Genomic DNA, 14,818 nt, shown 5'->3' on the forward strand with positions numbered 1-14,818 from the left:
TAAAAATTCAATTTTTACATTGGTTTAGAAAAAAATTAATTTTCTATTTGTATCTTGCTTATATAATCTTTCTTGAGAGTAATTTTTGTTTATGACTATAAGCTTTATTAGAAAGAAGTTACCCCCACAATCTCAAAATGATAAAATTTCTCATATTAAGTAACTATGATTTGCACATTAACAAAAATTAATTAAGTTGGGAATTTTGGGAGGGAAACCGGAACCGACTCATTCTCCTCTGACAGCCAGTCAAATTCGACACGCGTCTTCAATCTCAGCCGTTGTCTACCCAACAGATCTTCAACCGTTGATTGCCTTGGTGAACCGCTATAAAAACTGCAGGCACCTCTTAATATTCTTTCATAAAAGTTACCAAATTCCCAAATTTTAGAAACGTGAAGATTGAATTCTCGCGAGCGATTTCTTGTATGGAATTCGTTTAATCGACAAACCGTCTCAGCTATTTAGTGTTGAATTTCTATTTTCACGAATACAGTTTTTTTTTTAAGAAAAATCTCGAAGCTGTATTCCCGGATCCTGCAATTTCTGATTCCCAACCTCTGTTATTTTTCTAGTTTTACATTTCTTGGGGTTCCTCGACCTTCGAAAGAATCTGGAATTTTACATGTGTTAGTGACAAATATATCATATATTAACTCGATCGAAATTATAGTTTCTGATCTGTTCCCCGATTTCTACAATCAATTTTTTGATAAGAAAAGTTGAATCGATCGATTGAAATGAACGACCAAGCAGGAATGATGAACCAGCAGCAGCTGATGAATATGAATCGGAATATGTTGAATATGCCGCAGGTAACCGAATTCAACTTTAATAAACCCTACACATTCGTTCCACCGAAGAAAAGCGGTGGGATAGCACCGGTGGTTTCTCCATTCCCGGCTACTCCGTCTGTTTTGCCGACCCCAATCTTGTCCCCTTCCACTGAAGTTTTGGGGAACATGGCGAAGGAGGAGTGGGGCGTGGATGGCTATGGCTCGATGAAGGGGTTGATAAGGCTGAGATCTCTCGGGAATGAAGACGAGGAGGAAGATGGGGGCGGGTCGAGTGAGAGCGACATGGAAGAGCATGTTGAGGTAGAGAGGAGGCTAGACCATGATTTGAGTAGGTTTGAGATGCTCTATGATCCAAATAGTGGCAATGCTGTTGGTGGGATGGAGCATCACAATATTTTAGAAAATCGGGTCGATGATCAAGATAGTCACATTGCACAGCTGGAGGAGGAGAATTTGAATCTCAAGGAGAGGCTGTTCTTGATGGAGGGGGAGATGGGTGATCTGAGAAGGAGGCTGATGTTGCTGGAAAGGCAGGGAGGGCGAGGAGACGATGCTGGTGAGGAGGTTGTTGAGAATGTGTCTGAAAATGAGACAGAGTTCAATGGTGAGAACACACATTCAACAGGTGAGAATGATGAGAATCTGTGTGGGAGAAATGATGAGGAAGGTGTATTTGATGGTGGATTGGAAGCTGAAGCAGTAGAAACTACAGAGGGATTTTGTGTAGAAGAAAGTGGAGATGAAAGGATCAAGATGAGTAATAAAGATGATGATGTTAATACCAATGAATTTAGTGAAGCAGATGGATCTGATGGCGATGAAGCTTGCAAACTAGTGGTTGAAACTGTGAATCGTGTGTTAGAGAGTGAAGTGGCTAAACTTGGTAGTTAGGTTATGCTTTGCTTTTCATTGCAATGGTTTAAATCAATGTGTGATTAGGTTTTAATTGGAGTGTTTGGCTGCCTAATTTTCTCCACACTCTTGCTTATAATGAAATTTTACTGCCCAAGTATTCAGTTCATGTGTGATGTGTCATTACTCATTACATAATGGACGAAAGATACAATCTTTAATTGTTTCTTATTGAGCAATAACACCACAAATTCTGAGTGAGATTTTGCAATGAAACTAATACCAATAATTGGTTTACAAACATGAGTATTTTTTTATACTAGTGTAGAATTTGAAATTGCAAGGCTAATAGTTTTGGTCTACGAACATCACAACAACAACATTAAAGCGATGGCCTATATTACAAGTGTCTAGAAGTAACAGTTTATTATTTATTTCAACTACAATTATTTGTAATTATAAAGTCAAAGATATTGAAATGTAATGTAGATTGCTAATTGGACCCCTAACATATTTGTGTTTTTTGTTTTATATAATAGAATTGGGTGTGGGAGGATGAGTGACTTGGTAAAGATGAACAATAACCCCGAATTTTGATTCCAGTTATTTTGTGAACAATAACAACAATGTGTTACGATATCGTTTTGTTTAATATTCCGGCATTTCCGCATAGGATTTTAAAGAGGCCACAAAAGTTAAAATTACACTGGAAAAAACCAACGTCGGATCGGGTTGAGTAATTGGCACAATCAAACATAGTTTATGATATCAGTCAATATCTGAAGTTAACGAAAAAACCAAAAATGACCCAATTCTAGTTTTAGCAAACATAGTTTAATGACCCAAAAACCAAAAATGACCCAATTCTCAAGCACAATAGAGAAATCCAATAGATTTTGGAAGGCTAAATATAAGCAACCATAAATATGGAAATGTAGTGAAGTAAAAACAGTTTATTGACTTCATTAAAAGTATAGTAAACACAGATGCGAAAGGATAAATATTCTTTATTTTAAATAACTCGAGTTTTCATCAATTCACCTTTATTAATTGAAGAGCTCAGTCTCACTGCATTCTGCTACACTTACAGGGAAGTTTAGCCCACTTGTTGTTGGTGAATGGTGACTGACTACTTCTAAGCATCAACTTGCATCGTTTCTCCTTGCATTGGCAACTGCTCATGTCCATACAGAGCCTTCCTCCTCTTCTTTGGCCGATACAAGAAATCTTCCGTGCCCAAAACGTATGAGACCTACAAACCAGCCAAATAAAGGAGTCGGTAAAAGAGAGGAATAGGTATAGTAATGTATGTGCAGCACAAGGAATGGAAAATCACCTTCAATGAGCTACAGTTCACCCTCATCTCTACACCATTTTGAAATAAAAGTCCTTCCATGGCTTTGCACGTATCAGAATATTCGTCTCCGCTTGAGTATAGCTTTTTGTTCCTGTAAGTTTAGCTGGGATTAATATTTTTTGGAAGGAATGGCTTAGAAAATCAGCAATACCTCTTCAAGAATACCCCGGGATTTTTGTTACTTTCGGGAATGGCCAGGAATTCATCGTTCAAGTAAGACATGAATTTGGGGTCTATGGAGTTGGCTGCTGGGTCGAGTTTATAGAGCTCATTTTTCATCAACTGTATGGTCAAACGCATTGAGCCAGGCAACTGTAGAAGTTCAAATTGGGCCTCGTAGTCAATATATATTTGAACAAGATGATTTTCACAAACTTTCCAATGTTGAAACAAAGAGCGATTAGGAGGAGGTACTTACAAACTCCATTCGGTACAAGTTATCATCTGGAAAAAGAAATTGGGCATTGTTATAGTACACTGCATCAGAAAATGATTCGGGACTTCTTGTTTTTTCATAGAAATAGAGTTGGAGGAGTTTATTTTCTGTCTCCTCAGTTGCAATGAATTGTAGCTGCAGAAATTACAGGGACCAATATCTTGGTCAGAAGCTGCAAACTCTATTAAAAAATGTAGTGGAAGGGGGAAAAAATCTAATGGCAATAACCTGTTTGACAAGTTTATGTATCAGCTTGTCCATCGTAAAAAGGATGTAGGATTGAGAACCAACTAGAGCTCGACAGTCATCCTCAAACTTCGCGTTATCAGAGGATCCACTTAGCAAACTGTGTAGCGCATCCTTAAATCTGTTGCAAAATATGTTGAGTTTACTATTAATGTTCATATGAGCTTCATCCAGAGAAAAGGAGAGCAAGTAGAAGATCAAGGTAAACTACCTAGCATACGAATCCTCCGAATTCCCATCATTTGAAACCCTCCATTTATTGTCAGGAGATGAAGAGTGCAACTTGGCAGTCTGCATTCTTTCATACAATATCTGTAAAAGCATGGATAGCGAGTTAAGAGGATGAAATTTGATGACTGCACTACAACCACATATACTCTTTACCTGATGAAGCCTGAAAAACAAATAGAGCGAATCATTTCCATAGAAGACATGAGAATACTTTTCTTTGCATTTTAATGCACTAGGGATGTACACTCTGATAGGCTTTGCCCATAAAAGATTATCAGGTATGGGTATTGCTCCTTCAGTGTCATTGACATCTTCCATACAGTCTGCCTCCATGCCATCACTCTCAGCTTTCTTATCATGGTCTGCATCATTATCAGGTTCTTCAGGAGAGGACTCTTCTCCATTTGCAGACTCACTTCTTGAATCATTGCCATGTTCACTTTTTGATGAGACCCGAGTACTTTCCTCGCCTTCATTATCAGCATTAGCATCAGTTTCTTCTCCAGCTTCCTTGATACACATTTCTACTGCTGCTCCCATTTCCATAGCATTAGGATCACTTTTGCAGAGAGTCTGCTCCACTTTGGTGTTGGCAAACACGTTCTCCTCTAAAATTCCATTGGGAGATAATTCGCCCTCTTCCCGCTCACCTTTACTGCTACTTTCATTTTCTTCGTGATGCTTCTGAACCTTGACCTCTTCCACATCCATCGCAGTTGAACATGAAGTGAGTTTTGTGATGGCATCATTCTGCAAGAATCAGAAGATATATGAGAAAAATAATATTTATATCAGATAATGATCCATGTAAAGACGTTTATTCAAGAAAGTTAAACTACAGCATGTATAGGCCTCAAATGTTTTTTTTGACATCTATAGGACAGCACTGAATGGAGTTGTTGAAGCAATATATTCTGATAGGAAAATATCACAAACTCCTCAATAGCCAACAATTAAATAGTACGAGGCATCAGCATGTACACATGTACTAGCTCATTAATTCTTTTAACATTAACTAGCCACCTCGCTCAAATGCACATCTGTGGCATCTTTCAAAAGCTCAGGAAACCCGAAACCTACCTTAAGCATATATGTTAAACTGTAAAGAAAATGTTCAATTGGATAGAAGATGTCAGACAGTAAACTTCAACAAGAAAATATCACCCGAAAAGTTCAATATACCTGGATTTCTCGACTAGGAGACACTGCTACCCCACGATCTGCATTTGCATGGCCGGCTTTTGATAAATGAGCAACACATCAAACAATTAATAGATGTCCATAATTCTACTGTAGAATTGTAAGGGGGACTAGATGTGGGATATTGTCAATGGGATGTATTCATATCCATATGGTAAATATTGTTCAAAATCGAAACACTTGTAGTCTATTGGATCTTGTGATCTTAACGGTTAGATTAATGCCACGTGTAATCTAATAATGTAGATTATCAGTCTAATAATGTAGCTTGACTAATAATGTAGCATGTTAGTCTAATAATGTAGCTTATCACAACCATCAAATCCAAGGATCCAAGGGCTATGATTTGTGGCTCCGTCCCAAGATAAGCGAAGCACTTCTTTTGGGCACGGGATTTAAGGAATTTATATTTAAAGAGTTAGAGTACAGAGAATCAAGTATGAGAGAGAGAAAAGTAGAGAAGTAAAGTGAGAATAAAGCAGGTGGATAATAAAGTCAAAGAGGGGATTTTTTGCTAAAAGAGGAAATGACTCAGTTATAGTGGGACATCCCAAAAAGGAATATGACTCGCTTAACTTGGGACGGAGGGAGTACTAAAGAGCTGTGAGGACCCTAATACACCCCTATTGTCAATATTATAAATGATAGAACTCACTACTCACCCTTCAATGTTTCCACATTCATGTCATTTTCTTGCAGAGAAACTGGAGATGCCTTGCATAATATACCACTCTTACTGGCAAATTTATATGCACCATGAGAATCATCACTAATATCCCCATTAGTATTGTGTGTGTCTTGCACCCCGCTGCAAAAGGAATTCTCTGGTTGACCACCTTTTGATATTTCTGCAGGTTCGTAGTAAGCAACCTCATCGGCAGTACTTCTATTCTCGGGACCAATTTGGTTCAAGTTTTGCTTTGTATGATTGTTAGCCTTAACAACATATTTTTCGTCCTCTGCACTGGGAGGACGGGAAGGAACACAAAGCAAAGGCTCAATGAAGGCTGTCCAGATCTTCATGACTTTGTCACGTTGTTCAGGTGTACAAACTTCTTTGCAAGAATATTTCACAAGCTGATATATATCATCTTGGATATCCAGATCAGGATAATCGAACTCCATATCAGGTTTAGTGGGCTGTGTATACGCAGCAGCAATAATAGAGAGGACCATTTCATCTTCAGTCTGATTTTTTTCGCTCATCTCTTTGATATCAGCTAACAATGCTGAATAGAAGAAATAACAAAAAAAATACATTGTCAGAAAAAAACCTATTATCAATTGCCATTTTAGTGAGAGGATATATAAATATAACTATTTAGAGCAATATGTGGATAATTAATTATTCATGCTTGAAATAAGATGATTCAGAAGATAGCTCTAGAGCTCATGTGTCGCTGCAATTGGCCGAGAGCTAACATGAGATAACATTGACCTTCCATATATATAGATATTTTACTTGATTATTAAATTATAAAAGAAAGCATATAAGAAACCAATAATGTCACTTCATACCAAACAAACAATTATACCGTACATAAAAAAAAGTATCAAGGCGGCCAAAATCACCCAAGTAAAAAGAGAATATACAGTGTGCCGAGAATGACTGATTAGCTATGCCAGAGAGATTTAAACGAGTTTCTCAGTGTCCACATATCATATGATCCTTTTACCAACAAAATGAAAATGATGTTACTCAGGTGCAGCAATATGCAACCAAAAGTCAGAATTCTTCATTTAAACAGAGAAATAACTACAACTTTTTTAAACATACTCTTTGAATCTGAATTTTGTAGCAAGTATATTTATGACAGCGGAACTAGATTTCATATCTAGTTAACTCCATAAATCTAAAATTAAATTCATAGTAAACTTTCTGACAGAAAAGAAGGTTAATAGGCATCATTTATGCAGCTGTCCCTTTTCATTTCAATTTCAGTGGTTACATGTCAAGTCATGAAAAATTCTGATTATAATGATTACTCCGCAAAATCTACCTGAACCGCACATGACATGGAAGCAATAGCTAGAAATTTGTAACGCCACAAACAAGTTACAGCCATATTACAACATAAATATCAAAATAACACAGATAAGGGGGTTTCATCAAATATGGAGGAGCACAACCAGTTTTCTTTGTTTGATTTCTCTTTCACAAATATTGCAACTCAGGAGCACAGATGAACTGTGTATACTTCTGATAACTCAAAAAAGGAACTTTATCTATGAAAATGGTAAAACATTACGTTTCTATGAATTCAATTATTAAAATCATAGAAAGCCAATATGGAATGAAATTGGGAATAAGTAAATACCATAGATACCTGACTCTGAGAAATCAATGGCAAGTGCGTTCCGCATGACCATATATACGGAGGAATGGATGAGAAGTGAACCCACGGGAAAATTCAAGCGAGAAAAAAAGAGAAGCGAGAGAGATAACGGGCGGCGGTGGAGAAGCGGAAAAGAAAGGCGATGAAAACGAAGACCAAAGGGGGAACTTAAATTACAACTACTCTGAAGACGACAAAATTTATAGTGCGTAAATGCACTGGAAACCGGTGAAATAATAAATATCAAAGGTCAAAAAGGGGAAATAGTGATAAATTTGTGCAGTTGGGACTGGCATTTTGCAATATATATCGTCATATAGGACCAAGCAACATTAACATAAACCAAATCTTCTGCCAACAATGAACCATTAAACTCCAGTAAGAACATATGACAGCTAGAAAGTACAACTGGACAAAGTATCAAGTGACCAAGAAGAAACTCTAGCACTTACATATAAGACTCAAACAGAAGAAGCCACAAACAAATATGCACAAAGGATGCCAGAGCAGACATACTTCAAAATTGCCCAAACAAGAAGCACCAAAGCAGGCCATCCCTAAATTTTGTGTGGAAAAGCTTGCATCTAGCAGATGTTGCATGTGTAAACTTGACACAATTTTCAGAAAGTTTCATGGACCCCTAGTCACACATTTAGCCAGGTTTGCAGAGAGCACATTTTTTATTTTTCAAGTGTATATTTTTCTCCATTGAGCCAATCTACATCCCCTCACAAACTAGAGCCACCCACACACCCACATTTCACGAACCACATTTATAAGGAGCAAATGTTCATAGCAAGCCAGTCTAAAAAATTTCTTGTGCACACACATTGCAAGAGAAAACAAAAACAGATGCTTTTTCTAGGCTACACATAGACAATAATCTTTATATGTGTGATCTCTCGTACCTAAATTTGTGCCTTGTGATTATATGAGTACTAATCCTTCAATAAAAATACTACAATGCAGAGAAACATAGCCTTATCATGATTTAAGAAGGTACCAAGCCAAATAACATTATCCTAAATAACATTATCCTAGTACCTTTGGCGGTCAAGTTCTTTGTATCCTGCTGTTTGAAGTAGAAGCTCCTGTAATCAAGTGACTTATGGTAGTTCTTAGAACAAATTTCAGCCCAAACTTTGTTAAAATCAGCATGACAGCTTGCCCATTCTTCTTGTTTCTGCTTCAACCGGGTTAAAATAACTGGCAGGGCTAGAGGTGCATTTTTCTTTAATACATCCATTACATCTAGCCCATGGTCACCGTATAAACGTTCAATACATCGCAGGTGAATTGCTGGAAGGAAAAACGGAGGGTAAAACCATTAAATATTTCAACCAGTATATATACTATGACGAAATCACTAGAAACATACTATACCTGACAGGCGATATTCAATACAAACTGAACTTTCCATTTTATTTGTATGAGCATTCATACTGTCTAAGAGTTCTTCAACACGCTTGGCTGTTGCATTTACCGAATCCAACAACATGTCGAGTTCAAACCTGGAAACACAATAAGATCACTAAGTGTCTAGACATCATAAATCACCCATTCAATCTCCTCCTTGAATAAAAGGGAAAGGATGGAGAAGCTTCAAATAGCATTAAACTGTTCTCACTGCCTATAGCCATTCCACGTGGACAATATAATTAGGGTAAATAAATTTGAGGCTCAACTGACTAACTAATACCGGAGAAGGTCGAACCATCAGACATACGACAGATGGATGTACATTCAGCAAGCAATGAACCACAGACAGAGTTTCGAGGCATTTTACCTATCATCCTCACATCGGGATAAGATTTCTTCATACTGATTTTTCTGCATATGTTTGAATGAGTAATCTTCACTTCCTGAAGTGACGGATACCCAACGGTCATTCAGTACTTCATCACCAATCTTTGTTCTCCAGCTCGCTGTTGGAACTGGAAACTGCCTTATTGAAGTCTCAATGGATTAGTGAAATACGTAGAATACTCAAATATGAAGTAAATTCAGTTACCTACATTTTCTGGAAGAAGTTTATAACTAGGAGTGCAGCTCTCACAATTAGAGAGATCGAGATCTTGAATGGGTTTTGACATAAACTTCTCTTTACTTGCATAAGAAGGTAGCTTGACATCTTTAGTGTTTGAGGCAAGACCTCTATCACATCTATCCCTTTCTCTAATTTCATAATCTTTTCTTTTCTCTCGGTCTTCCCAGTCATGATCATCTCCATCTCTTTCGTGCTTTAAAAATCTAAAAACTTGTTTAGAGTTCTGCAAGCTTCCTGAAGCTGAAATCAGACAACGTTGTTGGTTTTTTACATATTATTCTCAAACACATTTACATTCCTTTCTGATTTTTTTTCCAATATAAGTTAATATAGTTTTTAAAAAGCAAACTTACAAGTATGACAAACAATAAGATGTAGTGCGGTTAACTCCACTACTTGACCACAACCAATAGCAAGAGAAAAGTGAAATTACTATTGGCAAGCAAACATAATAAATGATTACCATTCCTCTCAACGTAAGTTACAAAATTGTCACATGCCTCTGTAACATATGTATCTGTTCCAAGCAAGCTACTCACCTGACATAAAAAATTTCCCATCCAAATTAGTCAGCGCAGGAGGCAATAGATATGGAGTATAACATAAAAAAGTGAGTCCATTCACTTTGCTCAGCAATATTTAGCAACTAGAGATATGGACAATTGTTGTTGTGGAGTTAACAATGTGACTGACATCGACCAAGAGTACAAAACAGTGTAGTGTTCTAAGACTGATATTATTTAATCATCATAAGATACTGTTACATTGTCGTAGTTCACAAGCAGCACCAGAAAATTAGAAAGTAGGGATATCAAGATGCAGAGGGAGCTAAAGAAGGTGGCTAAGAGAAGAAAGATTACCAGTATCCGGAACTGAGCTGCAGTGGCAATCTTGCTTTTAAAGGAGCGAATGCAGTCTAAAAATTTCTCAGCAATATCAGTATCACGTAATCGATCTTTCACTTTATCACGGAATTCTGCCTCCATTTCCAGCATCCCTGCAAAAAATCCAAGCTAAAATTAGCTTTTCCTAGATATTTAAAATGAATTTTAGCCAAGTTGCTAATCATTTAACCTAGCGTCCGTATATACTGCATCTAATATTGCAGGAGATTTCCAGAATAGAAAGTTCATTTTTGATATAAAACTTATTAAATGAAACTCCCAATAGGGTTCCAACAGGGAATTGGACAAAATATGATATTTTTACAATCAATGCAAGAAAAAAATAGAATATAGGAATTTGAAAACATTGATTAATGGTGGTTATGATAAATGAATGTGGAAGTATGAATGAGTTCGTTATAACCATTTAATACTAGACTCATAACTATCTACGTGACATAAATTAACAAAAAGTTGGTTCTGAGCTTGCAGATAATGCTCGCAGCATCTTTCCTACCTCGGGGAAACTGGTTAATGGCACAATCATCTCGGCGAGAAGATTTTCTTCTGTGACCTAAGCTCTCATCATGTTCCCACTCATTTTTTAGTCTGTCTTCTCCCTTTTCCTTGTCCTTTTCGAACTGTTCGAGGTCATAATGATTGACAAGCCCATCACAAACTGCAGGCTTCTGAAACAAGTAGCAGAAGCATAGCAAAATTAACATTAAGAACAATAACATCAAATGCACTCAAATCAAACTACCTTTTCAACACGTGCAGGCCTTGTTATGGTCATCAGAGAGCCTCTATCATCTCCAAGTAGGTTGTGGTTCCTACCAGACTGTGCATTGTGAACAGAGGGCGCACTCGAAGTATCAGGTAGGAAATGAGTAAAATCGACAAGAAGGTCATCGTGGCCCTGAAAAAGAACAGAAACCTACAAAAAAAACATTAGTTCGTTCGTAGTACTGAAACAAATACTCAAGAATGTGAAATAACATTAGCCTACCTCTTGATAAACCTCTGTCAAAGACTTATCTTCCTTTCTGCACATATTCAAAGTCCCAAGGAAAGCTTTGTACACATGATCTTTACCTCGGAATCTAGTCTGCAATTATTTTAAAGTCAGTCCATTGGTGGACATGGCATGCGATAAAGAATTGAGATCAGGGGGAAAGGGGACATTGTTCTTTAGTGGCCATACCTTGATTTTGGTAACAAAACTGATTGCTTCGTCAAAGTTTATAGGCTTCTTTTTAAGATATGGTTCATCCTCTGGTGGGAGGATGATCTCATGTCCCTTAGGCAAAAAGGTATTGAAACCCAAAATGAGGTCCCGGTTACCTTTAAATAACTCTTTCACTCTCAATATGACATCGGATGTATCAATTCTGCAAAATCCACACGGAGAGTGTGCAAACTTTTTAACAGGGAACTGCAAGTTTGTTATTGCGATAAATAAAAAGAGCGAAAAACGGGCTACCACCTTTGAGATTTAAAGTCTCTCATGACATCAAGAAATTCTCCATATTTATCCTTGTTGTCTTGAAAAACCTCCTTTATGTATTTGAGATATGAAAAGGCATCCGTTGTTGTCAGCCCCTGGGCGCTGCTTGCAGTTGACAATTGGACTTGCCCAGATCTTCATCAACCGAACAGAATGCAAATTTCAGATAAGTAATAGGACATGACTATCTTTAATCCCTAATGCTGAAAAAGACTTAAAGGCAACTTCCATTGACCCGTAATACAAATTTCTCATCACAAAAGGCACATAAATAAGTAAAATATTCATCTTTAAGTAGACTTCAAAACATAAGGATCTAATTAGCCAATTAGGCCAACAAAATCAAATTTCATAGAATCCTCGATCCGTCTATATGTTGATAGCTTTTACTATAAACTTGTAACTATAATCTGTGATCAACAAATGAAATCACAACAGGTGCCACAAAGTTGAGGTTGATCAGAAAAATCAATTGTATTTTCAATTTTCTTTATGAATTATCATATCAACAGACCATCAACCACGAAAGAATGAAGAAACACAATAACCAGGTTCTTATCTCTCCAGCTATAGATGACCTAAAACGAAACATGAAAGCAACCAAAAGTAGTGAAATTTGGGAGAGAATGGCAGCAGAACACATGCAACTCAATGATGAGCAATTCTAAATAGCATAAAGATAAGTTCTTTGCAGCAATAATTACCAAGTCAAGAAACCACTGCTGGCGCAAAATAAAGATAAAGCATCAAATTCTAACAAACAAACAAAACAAAATTTCCAAAAAAAATCGTACTGCTCGACGCCAGGAGAAAAGGCGGGTTGCTTGATTTGAGAAGTCAAGAACACATCATCTCTAGACCTCTTCATCCCAATCCGCTAACTATCGCTGCTCTCTAATTGTAAAAAATCTTCAACAATCACGCTTTATTTACTCAAATTGGAAAGAATTTTGCGATCCAACAAACCCTGCGGATAAGTAATTATGAAACTACTAAACTTAATTACATGAAGAAGCGTCGATAATTAGATCCAGTAAGCACCGCCATTCGGTAATTAACATAAATTGACCAGCCTCAATCCATACCTCTACGGTGATCACCGCCAAATTATCCTATCATCAAAAAAATCCTGCAAAGTAACCCAAAAATTTCACAAAGCTTCAGACACGTTACTTGAATCATACGAAAGGCAACAATTCAGAAAATCAGCATTGCAAAAGTTGGAGAATTATTTTACATTGGGCGTATGAAGAAGCAGAAGACAGTTAATCCCAGCTTCGCGCGAAACAATGTATGCACAATTTGCACGTATGCAGACGTATATGTAAATATGTAATTTGATTAGAAATATTTCAGAGTGTTTTCTTCGTCTTTTCTGAACCAAGAGAGAAAGAGACGAGTTTGAGAGATGAGAGAGAGGAGAGGGTATATGCAGTGCGGTTGGTGTATATATGGAGGGGAAGCTGTTGACAAACGTAATACTACATCATATCAATGGCAATTTCGTAATTTTTATCAATGGCAATTTATTTACAAATCCTTTATTTAATTTTTTTTAGAGTGAATAACATTTTTAGGTCTATATTTTCAGTATGAGGAATATTTACGGTTCCTATACTTGCAAAATATTATTTGCAGTCACTATATTATACACCAATTGTTCGTTTCAGATGCTTTTTACTTTTTGATCAAATTTTCGGATAAAAACACCCATAAAAGTCTAAAGGCCATTTTTACACCCTCACTCTCCAAAAATAGGTAATATTACTTATTTTAATATTTATATTAATTCAGATACTTTTAATTGTGATTTACTATATTTTATTTGAATAATTTTTGTTTGAATTGGTTACAGTATAAAAAATATGCATAGTTTTAATCTTTGATTTTAACTTAATGAAAGAGCAGGGTTTTCGGTGTTGTGTTAATGCAAGAGTGTATCCAACTGATCAGGATGAAAATTCCAATTTAGCTGAGTCATTGGCACGACAACATGAACCTGGTATCAATAAAATTCCTCAACCCACTTTTACTGGCTAGTATAGTGGAGGTAAGGGTCGAATCCCACAGAGATGGACACGTTAGGATAATCGTGGTGATAATCTGGAAGGGTTTGGTTAGGTACCACGCTTTGGGTTGAGACTCTACCTAGACAAGAATTAAATGTGGTACTCTACTGACTGGTGGGCGTGAAAGTGATCGACATGTGGTTGTGTACGTGAGAATGGGGGACAAGGTGTTTTGGAGACATGTGGAAAGTAAAACGGTTACTATAAAAGGCAATATGAAATAACAAAGAGTATGTTGTGGTTGGGTGGCTACTCTACAAGCCTGGAGGGTACCTACTCGAAAGTAAAGGACAAAAGCAAAAAGTAACTAAAAAGTAAAAGTGGTCCTAAAAAAAGTGGATTGTGATGTTTTCTTCTTCAACAAGTATGCATAAAATTTAAATGAACACAAACTCTATGGATGAACTCGGATTTACAGCTTCAAACATAAGATCCATAAATTAAAAGCTTAAACTCAAAGATTAACAACTAATAATTCCAGATTACTCCTACTGACTAACATGCAATGTGGCGACAGTAACGTAAAATGAAAAACTCATGCACAAAACCTTAAATCGAAACAAAGAAACTCGAAATTCCAGTTAACAAACCCAGATCTAGCTTACTCAAACGAAAACATGTTTAAACACTTAGAAAATAAATGCGATAACTAGATCTAAGCTACATTGGTAGAATGAAACAGATTCGAACCAAAAGAGATGCATAAAACAAACTCCATTACTAAAAGCGTTTGGATCTCAACAAAATACTTCAAAAGATAACAAGAGTTAAGTTATGCAACAGATCCAATGAAAGAAAGCGAGTAAAGATTTAAACTAAGAAAGCGATTAAAGATGTTTTGCCACTCCGGACGATG

At 36.7% G+C, this 14,818-nt stretch overlaps 2 protein-coding genes across 5 annotated transcripts; one reads left to right on the forward strand and one right to left on the reverse strand.

The window, feature by feature from the left end:
* The first annotated feature begins 740 nt into the window (after window positions 1-740).
* Window positions 741-1,818, forward strand: LOC125206402. Its single transcript, XM_048105660.1, has one exon. It carries the CDS (start codon window positions 741-743, stop codon window positions 1,686-1,688), a length of 948 nt encoding a protein of 315 aa, XP_047961617.1. The 3' UTR covers window positions 1,689-1,818.
* Window positions 1,819-2,587: 769 nt separating this feature from the next.
* Window positions 2,588-13,311, reverse strand: LOC125205305 (paired amphipathic helix protein Sin3-like 5). Of its 4 annotated transcripts, none has more exons than XR_007173736.1 (23): window positions 13,131-13,311; window positions 12,979-13,022; window positions 12,688-12,860; window positions 11,873-12,028; window positions 11,591-11,777; window positions 11,396-11,494; window positions 11,150-11,323; window positions 10,904-11,075; window positions 10,363-10,499; window positions 9,966-10,041; window positions 9,471-9,742; window positions 9,242-9,396; window positions 8,839-8,966; window positions 8,500-8,754; window positions 5,782-6,348; window positions 5,102-5,157; window positions 4,073-4,669; window positions 3,900-4,000; window positions 3,671-3,809; window positions 3,425-3,577; window positions 3,172-3,318; window positions 2,986-3,097; window positions 2,588-2,901 (listed from the first exon to the last, which is right to left on the reverse strand). XR_007173736.1 is itself a non-coding variant. In XM_048104151.1 (23 exons), exons 3-23 carry the CDS (start codon window positions 12,759-12,761, stop codon window positions 2,785-2,787), a joined length of 3,885 nt encoding a protein of 1,294 aa, XP_047960108.1. In that variant the 5' UTR covers window positions 12,762-12,860; window positions 12,979-13,022; window positions 13,131-13,311; the 3' UTR covers window positions 2,588-2,784. The 4 variants fall into 4 exon arrangements, 3 of the variants coding, with proteins under 3 accessions (XP_047960108.1, XP_047960109.1, XP_047960107.1); XM_048104151.1 differs by having other exon boundaries at window positions 3,158-3,318; window positions 10,904-11,072; XM_048104152.1 differs by having other exon boundaries at window positions 3,158-3,318; window positions 5,102-5,139.
* Window positions 13,312-14,818: the final 1,507 nt, after the last annotated feature.

Source organism: Salvia hispanica, chromosome 2 (genome assembly GCF_023119035.1).
Source record: "Salvia hispanica cultivar TCC Black 2014 chromosome 2, UniMelb_Shisp_WGS_1.0, whole genome shotgun sequence".
In the NCBI taxonomy this organism is placed as follows: Eukaryota; Viridiplantae; Streptophyta; class Magnoliopsida; order Lamiales; family Lamiaceae; genus Salvia; species Salvia hispanica.